At 43.5% G+C, this 22,938-nt stretch overlaps 1 protein-coding gene across 2 annotated transcripts in view; it reads right to left on the bottom strand.

The window, feature by feature from the left end:
- The window catches only part of LOC138303563 (transient receptor potential cation channel subfamily V member 6-like), a 186,313-nt gene that overhangs the window by 35,524 nt on the left and 127,851 nt on the right, over positions 1-22,938 (bottom strand). For both annotated transcript variants that reach the window (XM_069242821.1, XM_069242820.1), the window contains exons 7-8: positions 3,990-4,136; positions 1,540-1,755 (exon numbers count right to left, since the gene is read on the bottom strand). In XM_069242821.1, coding sequence (XP_069098922.1) covers positions 1,540-1,755; positions 3,990-4,136 — 363 coding nt within the window. The remainder of the gene's footprint in view (positions 1-1,539; positions 1,756-3,989; positions 4,137-22,938) is intronic.

The following is a 22,938-nucleotide window of genomic DNA, read 5'->3' as shown; positions in this document are numbered from 1 at the left end:
TCTGGCGGTTTACACCGCCAGGAAGAGGCTGGCGGGAACAGGTGTCCTGGGGCCCCTGGGGGCCCCTGCACTGCCCATGCCACTGGCATGATCAGTGCAGGGGCCCCCTAACAGGGCCCCAGCCTGCTTTTCACTGTCTGCCTAGCAGACAGTGAAAAGCGCGACGGGTGCAACTGCACCCGTCGCACACCTGCAACACCGCCGGCTCCATTCGGAGCCGGCTTCAATGTTGCAGGCCCCCTTCCCGCTGGGCCGGCGGGCGCTAACATTGTTAGTGCCCGCTGGCCCAGCGGGAAGGTCGGAGTGCCGCCAGCGGTCTTTTGACCGCGGAGCGGTCATATGGCGGTTCCCCCCCGCCGGAGTCAGAATGACCCCCAGTATGTCTGACTGTTTACAACTGGCAAACACAAATAGAATTCCCTGGGTCTCATATTTGAAAGCGTCCTTTCGAAATCTGGGGCTTGAAAGTATGTTTACAGACCCAAAGGCACTGCCTACAAATGCGAAGAAGATGGTGAAACAGTGCTACAGAGAGAATGCTCTGAGCCTTTGACTCCATGGAGCATTGAAACCGAAATCTTTTGAACCTTACACTCAGATTTCACAAACACTATAGAACCTTACTTAGCTTGGTTCCAAAGTTCATCTGTACGCTCTTTACTAACTTTTTTCAGGCTAAATTTAATTCATTTTAGAGTGGCCTTTCCCAAGCAATGTACCTGGCAAAAAGACCTACCCACTTGTTCTTGTGATGCCAGGTCTAGACAGAGCACTTGACATTTTTTTTTATTCTGTGCACTTTACGCTGCTCCTAGACATAGTTTTTATATTGCCGCTATTACGTAGGATTAAAGTCAGATACTATAAGGATCCAATGAGATTTGTTCAAAAACTACCCACAGTTCACATTTGTCACTCTATTTTTAATTGCATTAGATCTGCTATTGCTATTAGGAAAGGATATGAATCTATTGAGGTAGCTGTATAATCTGATGCAGATATTGCCCGTGGTCTTAAAAGTTTTAAATTGTTATAACCAACATTAAGAAATAATTTGTGATGGATGATATTTTAATGTCTTAGTATTTTAAAATGTTGTCTGTTCTTAACTGATCTGTGTTTCTATGGCAACCTTCAAAATAAAAGAATTTGACTGACTGACTAGTGAAGCACTCTACAGGGAGTAGTACATTACTACACAACCCAGGATTAGAAGTTAATAGCTGGCAGATTAGTAAAAGTTTTTTTTTGCATTAGTTGTGTTAGGTTTGTGCTCTTGAAATTCCTGTGCATTTAGTAGAGTTTAGAGTGGGGATAGGATGATGGGATTGGCTATGAAATGGGGGCGTCGTGAGAAGATGAACATTTGAGAAGATGCTTCTCGGGATTCATGTAGACTTTCCACATTGAGAAGATGTCTTAGAGTCATATGAAAAGAATGATACCATACTCTGGAAAAAAAATGTTTAAACTTTTTCAGATGGAGTTGCCCGTCTTCCTTATCCAGTGCCATCCCTTCCAGTCCTCACCCTCACTCACCTGCAGGTTTTTCTGCACAAGTACTGTTGTGTCCCTTGAATTGTTGATGGCAGCTGGATCTTTACTCTTCAGAGGTCTGTAGATGCAGCACATGGTGACACAGACCATGTACATCAGGTACAGGGCTGCCAGGAACCAGAAGTAGGGCCGGCCAAAGGTCTTCCACTTAAGACTCACAAGCTCCTTCACTGGAGTGAGGTCCAGAATCTGACGAGCCTGAGAGGGCAGAAGGAGGAAAGATGAGTGAGGGAAAAGGGGAAAGAGAGGGAGTAAGAAGGCAGGAGAGTAAGAGAAAAAGGACATCAAACCGAGAGAAAGGAGATTGATAGGCATTTGGCAGTGAATTATGGGATATCGGTGGCTTTTCTGCATAATTTTGGATCTGACGGATTTGCCACATAATCTATCATTAGCTCCATAATTTAGAGATTTTAATAAACAAAATGTGTTTCTAGCTCAAATGGATCAAAAGTTATTAAAATGTAGTTCGGCTTGTTGCTGTGGAACAGAAAGCATTTCATAAAGTTTGACCTTTCACTTGCATATTGCAGTATTTGGATGTTAACTTGTACTAATAAAGTGAAAACGTTGTCTTGACCGTGTTCACATGGATAAAAATGGTAAAACAATTCAACCAAATATATCAGAAATTGTGCCACCTTATGCTGCATAATTTGCATATTTTTGTCGCATAATTTAGAATTCTCTGCCATATAACATGGTCCTCCCTTGCTGCATAATTCTAGTGACCCTGACATTAGGTGGCAAGTATATATAGGAATACAAAAAACAAAACTGAAATAAGCGGACAGAAGAATTGAAGATGAAATAAAAATATCAACCTGGAAAAAAAAACTTTTCATCGGAAAGAAAACAAGCATGGAAAATAAATAGATAAAGTAGTCCGGACACCATGCTGAAAACATCGCACCTTGTATGTTTTCAGTAGTTTACCAGTGCTGTGTAGGTGGGCTAAACACCAGAAAAGGCAGGACGTATGCATGCCTTTCACAAATTAAAGCAAGCGGATTTTAAAAGGCAAACCCACGAACCAATGTAAGTGGCTGAAGTGACATGGGCGTGGTTGGAAGCCCAAAGAGAGATTACTGCAGGGGACGGAGCGTTTTGCGCTTGCCCAAGAAGGAAAAGTAAGAAAAAAACAAGCTCTTGCACAACGGGCTACATTCCCCTTGTGTGTATCTCTATGCTATGGAGAGCAGACTAGCAGAGAGGTTGCATTACACCCACAGTCCTATCACTAAGAACCAGAGGTGCTTCTTCCAAGGAGTGTCACTGAGAATGTCAGAGATGCAAACCATGGTAAATAGCATCTATGCTTAGGGTTGGCTGTACAGGTGCAGCTTTGTAATGTAGAAGAACAGTCTGTGAAGACTGAGGACCTTGCACCTAGACGCTGGACATCCTTGCGTCAATTAATAGGCCATGCTACTAAGTCTTTGCTAATTTTTATTAGGAAAGAATCAAAAGGAAGGCGACTTCTAAAGAATACGATGTTGCCAATTTTTATATTACTTAATGTATTTTGTAAGCACCATAATCCTTGCAATATTTGCTATTATACCTCCACTAATATTGTGCGATTCCTTAACTTCTAATAAAACCTAATAAATCACTAATCAAGGTCTCTTGCGTGTGCTCCCTTTGAGGGGGGCTGAGAGGAATCCAATAGAGTACCTGCAGTCAATGTTCATTAATAATGTGGATTATTTCCAGGTCAGTTTAGGAGGGATCCACGGGGTACCATCTGTCAATTTTCGCTACTCCAGAAGGTAGGCTTGGATACCTGCACTGCCTGGGGGCCGAGGGAAACCTAGAAGGTGTGTCCACCAGGGAGGGCTAGTTTGGGACAAACCTCTGTTGGTTCTGGTTGCTAATCAACAAGTAATCCTCAGTGGGAGTAACGAGTACCACACGCTCAGCTCCAAACCAGTGAAATTCACTCCCAGACATCAAGCACATTCAAGTTTAATATCAATATGTTCATATGAATTTGAAATCTGCTCTAGTCTATTACACATGGCTCCCCTCAAAGAACTGGAATTTCTTCTTCAAGCTACCTTCTGCATGGTAATCAATTAAAGCATCTGACTTGTAATGGATGATTAAACAAGACATCCTTGGGTACCAGCCAGCAAGGATCACTTCCAACAGTTCTGTAGATTGTGTTGCCAGAGCACTTGAAGCAGGTGTGATGTTAACATTTTAAGGCATTAGTAGCATCATAGGTTGAGGTGTCGGCAAGAGCGAAGAGTTAACATTTCCTAGCAACTCTTTCCTTTCTTTTGCATCCTGTGCTAGATTGTAAGATTCACAGGTTGAAATAAAATATCCTATAATAGATAGAATAAACAAATCACCCACTATACTGGATTTTGACATTGAGTTTGTGCAAAATGTGGAAAAACAGCGATAGCAACTCCTGCACTTACCTCTCTTTTCTTCGCAGAGACGACGAGTTCCAGCACCGAGAGGTCATCACCCCACGAGTCTATCCCGGAGAGATCGTGCAAGGTCGATGTCAAGGGGCCAAATGTCCACTGCACATACTTCCTTTTCTGCACAATATGATGGAACATCTGTGGGGACAGTGAGAGGTGTACTGACCATGAATGGTGATGGTGAGGACATGACATGTACGGCATCCCTGATGCAGCGCAGCCAGATAAAGGAATAAGCTTTAAAAAGGCGCAACAACACAGCAGTCCGTTATGTTGTAGGAGCACTCCATGCAAGTGTATACATCCAAAATGGCTTCTGTATTTTTTTCATCAAGCGCTGGTGGGAGGCAAGCAACACGCAGAGCAACGGTGGGGGATGCAAAGCATCGTGGAAGGCGGGATGGGAAGAAGAATTAACAATTGAGAAAGATCGGAGGCACAGGTATGGGAACCAAAAGGGAGGGTGCAGAGGAGAAGCAATGGAAGACAGATAATGAGGGAAAGGGTGGGGGAAGCACCATAGAGGGAGGGGTGGGGAGGCGATGTAATGGGCAGAGAACCAAGTGGAGCTGGTGGGGGAGAAGTACACAGAGAGCAACACAGAGCATGAAAGTGAAAAAAGAAACACACCATGGGGATAGCTGGAAAACACATGCAATCTTGTGGAGTGTTTAAGACAAAAGAAAAAAACAGGTCCCGAAAGTGAGGACTGGAGGGACATATGTACACTAGCAAAATTCCAGGGGTGGGACAGATACAAAATGGAGACGGTGAGCCATCAAAAATAAGTAAACAAGTCTCTGAATGTTCTTGGTAGACTCACACTTATGTCTTTCAACAGACGGCACATGTGCGGCCTAGGAGGCTCAGCCCCAAAAAAGGCCTTTAGTTCTTTTCAAAATGGTGGTGAGAGTGAGACAGTTATGTTGACTAAGAGAGCCAGAAGGATGATGAAAATATAAACAGCAAAAAGAAAGTGACTGGAGATAAACAGGGTAAGTGATCTGAAACAGGAACTCACGTGTGTGGATGTGAGAAAGTCAGAGGATGGCTGTGCACAAGTAATTACAGCAATCTGAACAGAGAGAAAAGAAAAAAGGTGCACAGGGGTAGGATGGAGAAGAGACATATGTTTCCAGGAGGTGTACAATGCTCAATGGTACCTTTTTCTATCTATAATACAACTGTTTGCGCACATTACATTTTTAATACAACTTTGTATTTAGAAAAATTGCTAGGCTTATTCAAAGTACGCCATTTTCTCAAAATTAGATTTGGAATTAGTTTCCAAATACATAGTTACTGTTAGAAATGGGGTTTTTGGTTGGCAGTCAGGTTACCCTCTGTCCAAGCAAAAGCCCTCACTCTAGTCAGGGTAAGTCACACACTATCCAAGATTATCCTGTGCCCACCCTCTGGTAGCTTGGCACGAGCAGTCAGGCTTAACTTAGAAGGCAATGTGTAAAGTATTTGTGCAATAAGTCATACAATACCACCATATAACACCACAAAAATACACCACACAGTGTTTAGAAAAATATATAATATTTATCAGGATAATTGTAGGTCAAAAAGAATAAAGATGCAATGGAAAATTGTAGAACTATCACAGGAAAGTGATATAAAGTGTCTTAAGTCTTTAGAATGCAATACAGTGTCTTTCAAGCACAAAGTACCTGGTTTCTGGTGGAAAATCTCCTCAGAGGGCCACAGGAAAAGGGATGCGTGGAAAAAAGGGTGTGTGCGTCGATTTCTCCTCAGCACACAAAGACTTGCGTCGTTCTTTTCCACGCGGGGAAGTCGGGCGTCGTTTTCCGGCGCGCAGACAGTCTCTTTTCGTGGATCGCGGGGATTACCAGATGTCCCGGGTCTGTGCGTGGATTCTCCTACTTGTTTTCCGGCTGCGCGTCGTTCTGCGGGACTGCGTGTCGAAGTTTCGATCTCACGGCAGGCGTCGCGTCGATTTCTCCTTGGAAGTCGGGCGGCGTTGTCCTTGCGAGGCCGTGCGTCGAAATTTTGGTCTCACGGCAGGCGTCGCGTCGATTTCTCCTCGGAAGTCGGGCGGCGTTGTCCTTGCGAGGCCGGGCGTCAAAGTTTCGCGTTCACGGTAGGCGTCGCGTCGATTTCTCCTGGAAAGTCGGGCGGCGTTGTCCTTGCGAGGTTGTGCGTCGAAGTCTCGATCGTCCCGAGAGCGTCGCGTTGATCAGCGTCGGTGTGCGGCGTTTTTCTCGCCGCGAAACAAGCTGTGCGTCGAAATTTTCGGCGCACGGAGCGTCCAAGTGAAAGGAAGAAGTCTTTTTGGTCCTGAGACTTCAAGGAACAGGAGGCAAGCTCTATCCAAGCCCTTGGAGAGCACTTTCACAGCCAGACAAGAGTTCAGCAAGGCAGCAGGGCAACAGCAAGGCAGCAGTCCTTTGTAGAAAGCAGACAGGTGAGTCCTTTGAGCAGCCAGGCAGTTCTTCTTGGCAGGATGTAGTTTCTGGTTCCGGTTTCTTCTCCAGCAAGTGTCTGATGAGGTAGGGCAGAGGCCCTGTTTTATACCCAAATGTGCCTTTGAAGTGGGGGAGACTTCAAAGAGTGGCTAAGAAGTGCACCAGGTTCCCTTTCAGTTCAATCCTGTCTGCCAGGGTCCCAGTAGGGGGTGTGGCAGTCCTTTGTGTGAGGGTAGGCCCTCCACCCTCCCAGCCCAGGAAGACCCATTCAAAATGCAGATGTATGCAAGTGAGGCTGAGTACCCTGTGTTTGGGGTGTGTCTGAGTGAATGCACAAGGAGCTGTCAACTAAACCTAGCCAGACGTGGATTGTAAGGCACAGAAGGATTTAAGTGCAAAGAAATGCTCACTTTCTAAAAGTGGCATTTCTAGAATAGTAATATTAAATCCGACTTCACCAGTCAGTAGGATTTTGTATTACCATTCTGGCCATACTAAATATGACCTCCCTGCTCCTTTCAGATCAGCAGCTGCCACTTCAACAGTGTATGAGGGCAGCCCCAATGTTAGCCTATGAAGGGAGCAGGTCTCACAGCAGTGCAAAAACGAATTGAGGGTTTTTTACACTACCAGGACATATAACTACACAGGTACATGTCCTGCCTTTTACCTACACAGCACCCTGCTCTAGGGGATACCCAGGGCACACATTAAGGGTGACTTATATGTAGAAAAAGGGGAGCTCTATGCTTGGCAGGTACTTTTAGATGCCAAGTCGAGGTGGCAGTGAAACTGCCCACACAGGCCTAGCAATGGTAGGCCTGAGACAAGGAAAAGGGGCTACTTAAGTGGGTGGCACAATCCGTGCTGCAGGTCCACTAGTAGCATTTAATCTATAGGCCCTAGGCACCTGGAGTGCACATTACTGGGGACTTATAAGTAGATTAAATAGTTCAATCAGGTATGATCCAAAGTTACCATGTTTACAGAGAGAGAGCATATGCACTTTAGCACTGGTTAGCAGTGGTAAAGTGCGCAGAGTCTAAAAACCAGCAAAAACAGTATCCACAAAGTGGAGGGAGGCAGGCAAAAAGTTAGGGGTGACTACCCTAAGGCTGTCAGGTCTAACAGTTACATTTCAGAAAAACAAGCTCAACTGTACTCAAAGAGAGAGAAGAAAGAAGAATTCAGTGTCCTGCATCATGGTCTATGTAGCCTGGGTTCTTCTGGCAGCGCAAAAGACTCCAGAGAACTGGTTGGTAGCCTAGGATACGAACTGCGATGCAGGATTCCTTTGTCTGTCTCCACAAGATGCTCTTACTCAAGTCTCAAATACTCTGTACATTACTGTTCTTGCTTAGAACTCAGAAAGTATTTATTTGAGTGGTTCAGAGTTTTTTATTTTATTATTATTGATCACGCACAGTCTTTAACATGCATGACGTGGGGTTGAATGGATCAGTGGCAAGTCAGCTCTGTCAAGCCTCTTGAGTTCCATTCCCCAATTATGGAATGCCTTGAAAAGAATGGCTGTCACTCAAGCATCATTCACTGATCCAGAACTGATCCTAGAGCCTATGCACCACCATCATTATTAGCTGCAGCCGCTCCTCTGTAGGCGAGCAGCAGCTCACCTCGTAGGAAACACTTTTTTGCATTTGTGCATTAGTTTTCCCATTGCATATTTTCACTGTAGCAGAACACTTGGGGCCCGATTTAGATATTGGAGGATGGAATTCCCTATCACATACGTGACGGATATCCTCTCCTCTCTATTACGATCTCCATAGGATATAATAGGATCATGATACGGCGGACGGGATAGCCGTCACATTTGTGACGGAGTATTCCCCTCTGCCAAGATCTAAATCAGGCCCTAGAAACTGTTTCAGAAAACTTCACCAAAGTTAAATGACATAGGGCCTTTCCGTCATTTGGTCCCTTCTCTGCATTAAGCCTTTCCTGCAATATAAGCAAAAATGCACAAGTGTTGTATATTTTATCAATTGCTGATGGTCTCTGGTTGGAATTGTAGTATCCATAACAAACAATTAGAAAAGAGCACAGATCGTACGCAATGGCCTTCCTTTCCACCTCATGATCGCAGCTGTCCCATTGGCCTGTTTACACTTTGCACTATTTGCTAGGCGCGTAGAGGCTCTCAGGATAACTATAAGTTGTTAAGCTATATGATGAAGAAAGGCCTTGACATCTCATAGCTGTTCTGCTGGTCTGTACAAGGGGTGGAGGTTGAAAGGCCCCAAAGTTCCCTGCTTTTGTGCAAGGTGGGGCAACCCAAAAATGAGAAGATAAAAAGTGCTTCTTTAAAAAAATAAAAACTATTGAAGTTTGCATGGATTAAAAAAAAGTAACTCCCCCGCCTCCTATGCTTGGCCAAGGCTGCAGGGAGGGCTTCCTTTTTCCCAAAAACTTTCTCCTACAATAGTCATGAGCATCAGAGGATTTTACAAGAAGTATTGCAAAACCAATAGATCTTGATTTATAATCAGAGTGAAAAACTACAAAATTTTGCCAATGCTTGTTTGCAACACATTATTATATATATATTTTTTTATTTTTCTTAAATGAGAATAAAACATTTGAGATTATTAGAGTAACAGAAAACACGCTTAGGTTCCTTGCATGTGACACAGCCTAAAAAATAACAGATTGCAGGTCCTTTAAAGAAGTGAAAAGATTTTAAGGAACGCCTGATGCCTGCATTAAAGGAGTGTCGGAATTTTAAGGAAAAAGCTTGCCAAGGTCTGGTACCTTGAGGAACGGAAGATCCAGTGAGAAGGGTCCAGTGTAGCGAAGGGACTGGGATGGATTTACATCCTGACTTACAAGAAGCTCCTGTGCGCCTCCAGGTGCATCGGTTTTGAACTTCAGACCTTCATAAAGGACCTCACAAGCTGACGTGTTCCTCCTCAGTCTCTACAGGATTATTCTGCGTATGGACGTAACGTGACAGACGCCGTTTCAAATGAAAGGCCCCGTGGAGAGCAGGCGTAGTCTAGTGATGGAGGGAGGGCAGGATTGGATCTAAGGTACGTGGGGGTGGGATATCGGAGGGGTTTGGGGGGGTGCGAGGACCGGCCTTTTCAACGCTAGCCGTTCGCGCTGTAGGAAGGTTTGGCCACCCATCCGCCCTACATTAGATATAGTTGTTGTTAGACTTTTCATCCTCGGCGTGGTCTCCCTTAACTTTTTGCCTATGTTCCCCAGGTTGTTGATGTGTGCTGGACTCTGATTTTGCTGTTTTTGTTACTCTGGGCACTTTACCACTGCTAAACAGTGCTAAAGTGCAAGTGCTCCTTTACAAAATGTGTATGTGATTGGCTTATCCATGATTGGCATATATGGTTTACTAGTAAGTCCCTAGTAAAGTACAATAGAGGTGCCAGGGCCTGTAAATCAAGTGCTACTGTGGGCCTGCAGCACTGGTTGTGCCACCCACATTACTAGCTCTGCACTGCAGTGTCTGTGTGTGCAGTTTTAACTGTAAATTCGACTTGACAAGTGTACCCACTTGCCAGGCCTAAACATTCAGTTTTCTGACATGTCAGACACCTCCTAAAGTAGGCCAGGCCCTAGGTAGCCCCAAGGGCAGTGTGCAGTGTATGGCTAAGGTAGGACATACAGTAATGTGTTTCATATGTCCTGACAGTGAAATCTTGCTAAATTACTTTTTCACTGTTGCAAGGCCTGTCCCTCTCATAGGTTAACATGGGGGCTACCTTTAAATCTGATTAAAGTGTAGATTTCCTTTGGGAGCGGATGGACATATGGAGTTTGGGGTCTCTGAGCTCACAGTTTAAAAATACATCTTTTAGTAAAGTTGATTTTATGATTGTGTGCTTAAAAATGCCACTTTTAGAAAGTGAGCATTTTCTTGCTTATACCATTTCTGTGACTCTGCCTGTTTGTGGATTCCCTGTCTGGGTCAGTTTGACAGTTGGGCTGGTTGCACCTCACACTAGACAGTGACACAAAGGGAGCTGGGGTGTAGCCTGCATATCCTGATGAGCCATCTGTGCTAGGAGGGACGGGAGGAGTGGTCATTCACACCTGAAAGGGCTGGGCCTGCCCTCACACAATGCAGTCTCCAACCCCCTTGTGAGTGTCTGGGGCCTGGCCTGGGCAAGGCAGGGTTTCACATTCAAAAGAGACTTTACTTTGAAGTAGGCCTACTTCAAAGGAGAAATTGGGTAAAAGAAGGGCACCTAAAACCACAGACTTTAGAAACACTTCTGGAAACAAGAGGAACCTCTGCCTGGAGAAGAGCTGAGGAGCTGAGGAAGAATAGCTGCCCTGCCTGTGACTGTGCTTTGTGGTGCTATTCTGCAGTTGCTGCTTCTGCAAGAGTAAGAAGGCAAAGACTGTACTTTGTGTGCCTTCCATCTTGACAAGAAATCTCTAAGGGCTTGATTTAGAGCTTGCCTCCTATTTGGAGTCTCAGGAACAGCAAAGACTTCTCTCTGCCAGCACCTGGAGTCTCTGGAGAGACTCCTACTCTGCCCTGTGGTGCCCTTCCAGGTCCTGGGACCCTGAAAGGAGAAGCTGGCAGCCTAAAGAAAAGGAAATCCACGCACAGAGTGCCATGTGGGGAAAAGATTGACGCGACTCCGATCTGCGGCTGAAGAAACGACACGCCGCTGGCTCCGCAGCTGAAAATCGATGCTCGCCGGAAATGCGGCCGAAGAATCGACGCATGAAGCAGGAGAAACAATGCACAGCATCGCTGACGGAGGCTGGGAGATCACAACCTGCGCTGCGGGGTTTTCGGATCATAGTGCAGCTGGATTTCTGACTCAAGTACCGCTGGGCATGTAAAAATGAGGCAAGGCCTGCCCGGACCCGAGAGTGCTGACCGGATCGACGTATTGCTCTCCTGTGGAGAGAGAAACGACACGCCCCCCACCCGGCGAAAGGAGAAACGACGCAAGGTCCCGCGCGTGAGTGGAATCAGAGCACAAGCCCTTTTTGACGCGCACTCGCCTGTGCAGGTTATTTTTGACGCACCCAAGGTACTTTTTCATGCTAACAGCGTTAGTGTGTGCTTAAAACTACTTAAAGACTCTTTTTGCATTTTTATTAATTACTTGACTTGTGTATGGTGGACTTTTGTCGTTTTGGTCTTGTTTTGTTTAGATAAATATTTCCTATTTTTCTGAACAGGTGTTGTGTCATTTTGTAGTGTTTTCATTAAGTTACTGTGTGTGTTGGTACAAATACTTTACACCTAGCACTCTGAAGTTAAGCCTGCTGCTCTGCCAAGCTACCAAGGTGGTAAGCAGGGGTTAGCTGAGGGCGATTCTCATTTACCCTGACTAGAGTGAGGGTCCTTGCTTGAACAGGGGGGAACCTGACTGTCAACCAAGGACCCCATTTCTAACAGGTGTGGGGAGGTTTTGTCACAGTTCTTCAGTGCTGATTTGGATGGATGCTGATAGGAGGTGTGTAGCAGTAGATGGGGGAAGGTGGAGAGTCAAATGCGGGCTTGGCCACTCTTCCAGGGGGGAGAAAGAAAACAGGTGATGGATGATATCGTGGGGCATGCCCGAAGCAGGCAGGGGATGAAAGAAAAAGGGGGATTTGTGGGTCAATTGAAGTGGAAGATGGATGAATTGAGGCTAATGGAGGTGATGAGTGAAAAGAGAACTGGGGAGAAGTTTTCAAAGGGGTGGGGAGTTTTTGAACTTGGTTAAAGTTTAGTTGTATAATGTTATTGTGTACGAGGCAATCCTGTACTAAATAAACGGCCTTTTACACTTTAAGAACACTGTGTCACTGAGTGTGTACCCGGTGAGCATATCTTCGATTTTAGCACATCTGTCGTCTCACAGCGGGTGATTCTGGGGATCTCTGCAGATCTGTTGCAGCTGCGCTTTTATTTACAGCGGACTTCTTTCAGTTTCGTCTCTCGGTGATCGGCACACCAACTTCCCATAATTGAAGGTGACTCATTAACAGTATTTATAATTTGAAGTAAAAATAATAGCGGACAGCAGCAGCCCTTAGTTCGGCGATTCGCACAACTGATTTACATATAACCACTTTAATAGTGATTCTGTTTCTTAATTGTTTGGAATATGTTTAATGCACATTAATGTGTTGAGTATTTCTTGTACCGTGCAAAATATTGCTCAACCGCCTTACCTTTTATCATCTCTGTAGGAAAGTCCTCCTTTTTGGGCTGGTCACCCCCAAACGTTTTGGACAGGTACTGGTGGTTACTGACTCTTGGCTGTGCCCTGGGTACTGCTTACCAGTCCAAGGGCCAATGCCCTGTGTAAAGTGCATATGCAAATTAGGCTAATTATAATTGGCAAAATTAACCTACCTATAAGTCCCTAGTATTTGATAGGGCATGGAGGTTTAGGGACCCCAGCATAGGTAGTGCCCCCATAGGTGCACTGCTGAGGTGCCCAGTGTCATTTTAAAGGCAGGCCTGCCTTGCTGGCTGCTTTTAAATTAAAGTTACACGCAAATTCGACTTTGGAATTAAAAGTAGTTCCAAAATCTTAAAATACCCTATTGTTACATATAAGTCACCCCTAAGGTGTGCCCTATGTTCCCCTAGGGCTGGGTGCCATGCAACTATAAGCTGGGGCCTTATAAAAATAGTTGTATAAGCCTTGGTGAGGTAAAACAGCCAAATTCGTTTTTCCCTCATTGTAGTGAATGTCTTCCATAGGCTAGTATGGGGAGACTTTATTTTAATTTTAAAAAGCCCCTTAAGTAACAGACACCACACGTTTGGTATCAAATTAATTGTTATAATAAATCCCACAACTTCCAGTTGTGGGATTTAAAATAACTTGTTCAGGTAAAGAGTTTTAAACTTTACCTGAAAAGTTGCCAACTTCAGCCCTGCAGTGTTTTTGCTGCTTTGCTCCGATTGGCCAGCCTCGGGCAGCCTGGCCAGGCTGCCTTGATGAGGTGTGAAGTGGCCTGGCTCACCACAAAGAGATGTGTCTGGGGGAGGAGATCTCCCCTCAGCAAATGGGGAAGCAGGAAGGGGGAGGGCTGCCAAACTGGTCTTCAAAGGCAGGGAAGGACATTTGGAGCAACCCAGCAACACCCTCACATCCTGCAAACCCAGACAATTAGGTGCCCCCTTGATTAGATTAGGAGAGGGCAGGAGAGGGGTGTGTTTATGATTTTTAGCCACACCAGTGGGTGGGCTCAGCCAGATGTAATCTCCAAAAATCTCTTTCAGCCATGATGGATTTTTGAGGAATGTTGCTCCCGGGGGATCGATTTTTGCCACACTTCCCAGGAAGTGGTCACCACAGGGGGAAGGACCCTGCCCCTGATTGGAGAGCCAGGATCCTCCCTGTTTTTCACCCAGGAGCAAGGATAAAACTGGCAGACCTGCACCCACACCTCAGATCCCTATCAGATTCCAACAAGGAAGAACTACAAAAGGACTGCCATGCTGGACCCCTGACCTGCACCTGGACACTGCACTCTGGAGGACTGCACCAGCTGCACACTTGGGCTTCACCACAAGAAGGACCTTGCCTGGCTTCAACTGGTTCAAGGAGGGACTCCCTGTTTGCTACAGGTGAAAACTTGCTAACCAGAGTCCCCTGCACCAACTCCTGAAGAAACCAAACCAGCTGACCACTGCCCAGTGGCCAAAAAGGAGTTCACACCAGGTGTATTCTGGGAGTTGTAGTCCGCACCCTCGAGGAGCATCGCAGAGCTTCTGGAACCTTGGGGTGAACTGTGGACATCCAAAGAACCTTAAAAGAACATCTGGAAGAAGTTCCAGAAGTTTGGAGAAATTTTTGAAAAAAAGCTCCATAGAGAGACCGACCCGCTGCAGCAAATCTAGCCGGCTTGCCTCAACCGCGAACCGGCCTGACTTGCAGGTTCGTCCCGGTGAAGAAAATCTCCCAAAAAGTGACTAAGTCTGAACATAGGAAGTTGACCGGGACCTCCCAGGCAGTGTATCTGTAGAGGGCTCCAAGGACGTCGGATCAAGATTCAGGTTTGAAGGATGCAGAAAGAAACACATCTCGTTTAATACATTACAGGGCTCAAAAGGACAGGATGTTTTGATCACTTACCTGAGTTGCAGGATGGAGAAAGTGATGGGTTAAATGAGAGATTTGTATTAAGAAATTGGATTATCATTTTTTACCTCAAGTATATTCCATACTGGAATGTTTTCATTTCAGAAAGCGTATGCAAGGGAAGGGTGAAACATGCAAGTTTGGCCTTTCCTTGGATAAAGAATTACAAACCCCATTCATGTTGAGTTGTAACAATGATAAGGTCAGAGAGGAATTGTGGACGAGAGATGATCCCTAACTCAGTAAAATTATCAATTTAGCTAAAAGGTTACAGCATAGTTTAGCATGTGTAGAAGAGATTAAGAAACATGCTCTTCATAGTGGGAATCAAGTGGTCTGTATAATAAGTAAGAAAGAGATGCTGTACATGGGGTTAAAGATGCAAATTCAGAACAAGAATAAACACTTCAAAGGCAAAAGTTTTAGATGTGGAGCAGAGGGACCCATGGTTAACAATAAACGGTGTCTTGCTCACAAAGGGGCGTTCAAAAAGTGTTTAGATAAGGAACGCATGAGTGAGTGCTGCAGAAGTAAAAATGCTCAAGGAAAAATCAATGACATATTGGAGAAAAATACTGAGAAAAATGAGTGGTGGGAAGATGAAGTGATATTACGAATAAGCAACAAAGGAAGAGTAGGTCCACATGATATAGTGAAAGTAGAGGGACATGTTGTAAGAATGTTGTTTGATTCTGGGGCAAAATTGACAAACATTTTGAAAAACGTTTTCCTGAAAGGCATAAGTCATAAGGTATGTTTGTGTAAACTAGATATAAAGCTGACAGGTTATGGAGGTGAGCCAATAAAATTGGCAGGGTATTTTTGAGAGATGTTAGAATATTCAAGAAGAATAACAGTAGGAAAGATTTATGTTGCAGTGAAAGGTGATGCAGTAATAATTTGGCTCAATTAATGTGATTTGGGAATGGTTTTGGATCCCAATTCAGATCCACCGATACAATTGAGGGAAGATTTAAATGTCAAAACAGTGGGAATTGCGAAAGAAGTCTATGATGACCAGATTCTGGATGAAGTCAAAGGAACAGAAAATAATACATTTTGTGAGGAATTTCCATAAGTGTTTGAAAAGAGCCTAGGATGTTTGAACAGATGTGTACACAAAATAAAAATGAAGAAAGGAATTGTGCCAGTAGTGAGCAAAGTGAGAAAGGTACCATTTGAAATCAGGGAGTCAGTAGCAAGTAAGTTGGAAAAGTTAGGAAAGGATGGAGTCATTGAGAAAGTGAAAGGTACTGAATGGGTTTCTCTCATTGTAATTGCAATGAAACAGAATGGAGACATCCGCTTGCGTGTGTACCTTAGAAAATTGAACAAAGGTGTGATAGTAGATTGGTAGCCCATTCCGAGTGCACATGATTTGCTATGCATGTTGGGTGATGCGAAGTAGTTTTCCACTTTAGATTTAGTTTCAGCGTATCATCAGGTTAGGTTACAACAGGAATCCATGGCTCTCACCGCATTTGTGACGTTCAGTGGCACTTATCGGTTCAGGAGGATGCCTTTTGGACTGGTGTCGGCATCATCAGTGTTTCCAGGGGCCATGGAAAAAGTGTAATTACTGGAGTTAAGGTGTTTCAGGGCGATTTCTTAATTTATGGTGACACCCTTGTGGAGCATGATGGCAGATTGAAGTCTGTATTGAAGTGGTTGAGTGAGAAGGGATTAATATTAAAAGGGGAGAAATGTAGGTTTCACAAACAAGAATTAGAGTTTCTAGGACATGCATTGGTATCAGAAGGTGTGAAGCCTAAAAGATCTTATACAAAGCATAGTGGAAATGCCTGCGCCTGAGAATAAGGATGAGTGATCTTCATTTTTAGGGCCTGTAGAGTTTTTTTGTAAGTTTACAGAGAATTTTGTTGAAAAGACTTGTAATCTACAGGCGTTATTGAAAAGGAAAGTGGTGTTTGAATGGAACAAAGAATGTGAAGTGGAATCTCTTCATTTAAAAAAGGAGCTAGAAAAGGTACATAACCTGAAGGGTTACTGCCCTGGTCAAGAAAATAGTGTTTGCACAGATGGACTATTACTTTCATTTCACAATCTTCAAGGAATGCGGAGAGTGGATACTCTGTAATAGAACGTGAAGCTCTGGCCAGTTATTGAGCTGTGAAAAAACTGAAATGTTTCCTATGGGGCAAAGCGTTCATCCTAAGAACGGATCATAAACCTTTGAAGGAGGTGTTTACGAAAAAAAAAATGGTTGATAATGTGTTTGGTAGGACAGCAAAAAGGGCAGTAGCGTTACAGGATTTTGAATTCACAATTGAGTACATTCCTGAGAAAAGCAACATGGTTACTGACTGTTTGTCAAGAATGGTTGATGGACTGGAAGATGAAAATGAGGAGTTGTTTATGGAAGAAGAGAAGGTGTGTGCCATACAACGAAGGTATTGTAAGTGCAGAGGAGTGGAAAAGGAGTATGCAAGAGGACATGGTGATGCACGAAATTGCATGCAAATTGAAAAGTGGTTGGGGGAAGAAGATTGTTGAGAATGGAAGTTAAAGCATAATGGAATGTTAAGGAGTAATATGGTGTGTTGAGGAGGTGGTGTGCAGGGGTACAAGAATGGTTTCTCCTGGAGCAGTGAGGAAAAGATTGCTGAGTGTGGCACATGAGGGACATCAAGGGATTTCAAGGTGCAAAGAGCAACTGTGGGTGGATTACTGGTGGCCAGGGATGGACAAGGAAATGGGGAAAGTACTAAGAGAGTGCATTGAGTTTTACATGAGTGATAAAGTATGTAAAACAAGAGAAAAGTCCATGCTTGTGCGGGAGTTACTCAGGAGAGTTTGTAGTGATGTGTTGATTGATATTTTAGGACTTCTAGAGGGGCATGGGTGCGAAAAATTCATCATAGTGTTGGTAGATTTATTTTCTCAGTGGCCTGAAATAAAGGTACTGAGTGAAGTTACATCGAAAAAAGTAATAGAATTTTTAACACAAATTTTCTCAAGGGAAAGACTACCGGAAGCACTGGAACAGTATTTGAAGAACAGAGGTATTATACACAAAAAGGCTGCCTTATCATCCGGAAACAAATGATACTGTAGAAAGGATGCTACGCACTATAAAGGAGGCTATTCAGTTGGCAAAAAAACTCTGGTAAGGATTGGTTCACGGAGTTGAACGGATGGAAGTCTACAGAGTGACACCGCATGCCACCAAGTTTGAGTTTTTCCAGTGGAAGATGTGATAATTCGACTTTGTCCTGCGTGGATAAAGCTATTTATTGCAGCACAAGAGGAGAGATCTCATGGAAGTTGGAAAGAAAGAGTGATTTGCAAAGTGATGGAAAACAAATATGTGGATAAAAGAAAAGCTGCAAAATCAGTGATTGTGAAGGTGGGAGACATTGTTAAAACAAGAACCCCTGTCACTCATAATACTAACTCAAAATTCAGCTCGCCCATGAAAGTGATGAAGGTGGTCTCCAATGCCACAAAAACGGAGGATAGACACACTTGGAATTTGGACAGAGTAGTTGGAATGTCACAGGGAGAGGAGAAGATGGAAAATGTTGAACAGAAAGCTAAACTTGAAGATCACACGGCAGAAAGAGGAGAGTCAAGATAACAACATAAAGAGCATATTTGAGAGTTGCTGAGAGAAATCAAAGGCTTCCTAAGAAACCCGATGAATTTTGAATATAGAAAAGGAAGATATATTTATGGCATCCAAAGAACTATGTTTTGTTTTAGTCTAATGATAAAGTGATGTTTTGTGATGAGTATTTTGGCTAATGAGCAATGCTTGAAGAAAACATTCTCATTCAGCTTGTATAGGAAGAAGATGTGTGGTATCTTGAGAAATTGAGTATTCAGTGGGGAGGTTCCACTGTAGCTCAGGGACTGGGATGGACTGTTTTGGGGGCAGCTGGAGTGGAGACCTGGTCGGAGCAAGAGCTGTGTCTCCTGTGGTGGATAAAGCCCAAAATAGTGGATTAAACTGGTTTCTGCATCATCCCTTATTGTGGTACTTGTGAATTCTTTGGATATTACCACACAAGGCTTACTCGGATTTGTAACAACTGTGCCGGCCAGTTGGTGCTGGGCAGCAGCTCGGGGGCCAAGTACCTCTTCCACCTTTAACTTTTGGAAAAGAACTAAGGTTCATTTGCATGTTATTGGTCCCCATCTGGATGGCACAGAGACAAAGATGAATTGGAATGCAGCCCACAGTAATTTCTAGTGGCTGAGGCAACACCAAGAACTGCACTCATTGCTGTTTTTGGTTTTCTCATACTGGATATTGAAATGCTGAGGAGCATGTTACACAACAAGGCCAGCTGCAGATCAAAATCTATAAACATATTGCAAGTCACTGTTGTTGCACTTTGCTCTCTTGTTTTTACATTCCTCCTAGCCATTGCTATTAAACAACAGAGACAACCTGGTGACGTTCTTAAGTCATACAGATGTGATCATAAGAAAGTGTGAAGCATACACATGAAGTCAATGTACGGAGGAGGTAAATTGTGTGTTAGGCAGCACCAAAAGAGAGTGGTGATGGCATTGGATAAACTGCTCAAAAGCCGCCTTAGTGTGCATGCACAATGTAATTGTTCCAATACGTCTGCAAAAACACACATCACAACATGGGATTTTTGTTGAGAGGTCCACAAAGAAGGTGGAAGATTCCAGGACTGATCACCTAGGTAGGTGAGATCAGGAGCACTGCCATGAAGTCAGCCATTTTGTAGATCACCTGAGCCTACTGTGTTTCCACATAAGGTGATCCCTGAGGTCCCTCAGGATAGTTTCACTCATGACTAGTGAGGACCTTGCACTGATTCCTGTGGAGCAGTACTAGACGGGTCCAGGGCACTCCCAAGAGGGTTATCAAACAGACGTCCTTCACGAAAAGTGTCATCATGTTATTTTTTTACTTTAACTTCATAGCCCATTTTTACTCTTCCTACAATGTGATCAAAGATTTGCTTTTTAATTTGTTCATTATTTTGAATGAAAAAAAGAATTGCTGAACCTCTGTTCAAGTGTATAGGAATTGTTGAGGTTAAAGCTTTTCTCAGTAATTTGTGAAGATTAAAGATTAATTAATAACATATGGCCAGACGCTTCATCAGAGGATCTGATTGGCATAGGTACTCACACCTCCAGCGATGTCATAGACTACCTCACCTCTGATCCAGCCAGGGGGAGAAGCAGGGACCACAGCAACATAGCTATGCAAACAAACTCCAGTTGTTGGAGCGACACTAGTTGTCAAACGAGATACAAGCAAGGTATTTTAATCTCTATCCTACGTATCTAGTGGAGCAACTTTTCTTTCCCAGTATTGACTGGTAATCCTATTCACAAGTAGTTAGAGACAAAGAATGCCCAAGTCTTTGTCACCTATGCTTTTACCAATGCCACCACGAGAATTTATATACATGCTCCAACGTCATCCTATCTTTAACCATTGCACTAGTGAACACTCTGCATTGTTCTAACCACTGCTAGAGAGGAGCTGAAAAGGAAAAGGTCAGATGTTTCCTCCAAGCCATCCCAGCTAGTCAAGCACTGGCAGCTGCTATCTAGGATAACTTGCAGGTTATAAGATTGGCCCTCTGTATGGCCAACTATGTCTTACTTCCATCCAAGGTAGATCTATTATGTAACAATGCATTGGCCTTTGCAGTTCTTGAGAATTTCAAAGTGCTGTAAAACAGAACTATTGTATAAAAAACTATAATAGAACTTAGAGTATTGTGGCCTAGATCCAGATAACTATCTCTGTAAACTGACGGTGAGCTTGAACAGATTGCATCACTCTTCCAAAACTTTACATCTGTGCTCCACATCTGCCACCAGGTGCTGACATCTCTTTACCTGGCGACATGGCTTCAATGCTTTACTAAGGAAAATTGTATTGTAAGGTCGCGGGGCACTGCTTGTAACTATAAATGTGTGCAATGAGAGGAAAATATTTGCAATTTTGCCAGAAAGCCCCGCAAATGTCAGGATTTTGCACCCTGTGAAGTTTTCTGGTTCACCTCCCTTGGCGCCTGAGCACAGTTTCTCCTTATTCTGAGATCATTGTTAAGACAGAGTGACGTAATTAATTGTTTTCTCCAAAACCATTGATGTTCCAGAAGGTCCAGGTATCTTTCTTGGGCTGCTGTTCACTTATCTCACTGCTGTCCCTTTCTCAAAACCAAGTTGCTACTGGACAAAGCCCGGTCCGCCAAGCTAGTCTTCGTGGCTCCTCCCCTTTTCTTGCAGCCACGCACTGGGGACCCCTTTCTCTCTCCCTCCCCTCAGCCTGACCATCTACTTTTGCATCATCAAAATACTTTATTCGATTGAATAAACAATCATAAAAGCAGATAATTCATATTAAAAAACATCACCCAATATTTGAAATAGTATAAAACAGTAAGTCAAACTGTATCTAAAGAACCATATAGCGAGATTACATTACAAAGAGTTAAGTAAGTTCACATAAAAGACACAGTTTAGAAACATGACAGAAAAAAAAAAATCGGTATAAAAATGTGTTTTAAAACAAAGACTGTTGTCATTATAAAATACATTTAAGATTTATAGGAATAGGAAAACCCTGTCTAAGTAATTTGATAATATGGTCTGGCCTTCATCACTGCACATAAGAATGAGGCTATTCCATTGCAAATCATAATTGATGGTAAGGACAAGAGATAATTAAAAGCAGGGTGACATTGTTTAAAATGCATTGATTTTAAAAGTGGAATCACAAACGCTTTCCTTAGGACTGCATAGAATTTACAAAAAAAGAGAATGTGTATTGTACTTTGCTCAGACACTGAGTCGCAGGGACATTTTACCAAGACAGGGGTCCAATCGTTAATACACGGGAAGCTAACAAGACGATGGAAAGTCTCTAATCTTAGACGTGTAAGGACAAACCTACGCCTTGGATTCAGTACATTACTCAAGTATGGTTCCATGCCATCTGTTTGTTGCAACATGATATTCCTCATTACGCTGGGTTTCTTTGCCTCAATGGCCCATCTTAAATCGGCCAGGTGAGTAAGACAAATATTTTTCAGTTCTTTCCTGGAAATTGTTTCCAGTTTTACTGGAGTGGAGTATAACTCAGGATAGCCCAGCTCTGTAAAAAAGATCTTTATATAATTTAGCCACTGAATTTTCAACGGGTAAGATAATGCCAATGCATCTTCTATGATTGCCCTATTCAACCTAGCGGAATCAGAAGTCCATACCGTATGCCATAATAGGATCGGTTGGATACGAATTAAATCTGTAAGGTACGATACCCCCAATTCCATATGGCATACCAATGTAGGGGTAGATTTTGGAGCGCTCAAAATAAACTTTAAAAAATCGTTTTCAGCTAGCTATAGGTTGTTGCAGTTCCTATATCCCCAGAGTCCTGCCCCGTACAATGCAAGAGAAAATTATCTTGCATTGTACAATATCATCATGTCCTTGGGAGTCGGTCTACCAACCCTTTTCGAAAAACATTTCACAGCCATGATAGTTTTAGTGAATGACAGCTTCCTTGATTTTATGGCTTGTGACCATATCCCTTCATTATCGAACATAATGCCTAGGTATGAAAATGTTCCTGTGTCGTCTAGTTTCGTACCTTTTAGCGTAATCTGGGGTTTCTTAATAGAATTTCTACCACATGTCATCGAGAAAGTTTTAGAATGGTTGATTCTAAGACCTAGGGCTTCCATATACTTATCAAAGGTTGTAAGTAGCCTTTACAATGCTACTGGGGTGCGGGCCATCAAAACGGTGTCATCCGCGTACAGGAGTGCTGGGATCTTTCGAGAACCAACTTGTGGAAGGTCACTACAAGCATCAGATAATACCCCCTCTAATTTATTAATATATAAGGCAAACAGTAGTGGTGCTAGTACGCAGCCTTGTCGTACCCCCTGTTCAATAGGAAAGGCTGAGGTGCATTCACCCTGAATCCCATAACGCACCTTGGCTTTAGCTCCAGCGTATAGTTCCCTAATAAAATGAACAATAGTTGGTTCTATCCCCATGTCCAATAACATAGGCCATAATTTACTGTGGACCACACAGTCAAATGCTGAAGTCAGATCGACAAACACTAAATATAAGGCTCCGGCCTTGGCCTTCATGTATTTACTGAGTATAATGTCTAGGTTCAGAGCCTGCTCCATGGTCCCTATTCCAGCTCTAAAGCCATATTGCAAGTCTGAAAGAATGTTATTTTCTTCTGTCCAATCTCGTAGTCTGTTTAAAACAATTCGTCCAGCAATCTTTGCGAGAGTATCAAGCAGAGAGATTGGGTGATAGCATGCAGGATTTTGACGATCTCCCTTTTTGAAGATAGGAACAATAATGGACTCAGCCCAGGTCGGTATAAAGCCCTTGGCACAGCAGGCACGTAGAACTTGAGTTAATAGTGGGCCC

This window comes from Pleurodeles waltl, chromosome 7, assembly GCF_031143425.1.
Source record: "Pleurodeles waltl isolate 20211129_DDA chromosome 7, aPleWal1.hap1.20221129, whole genome shotgun sequence".
NCBI classification, from domain to species: Eukaryota; Metazoa; Chordata; class Amphibia; order Caudata; family Salamandridae; genus Pleurodeles; species Pleurodeles waltl.
This window is presented reverse-complemented; position numbering and strand designations above follow the sequence as displayed.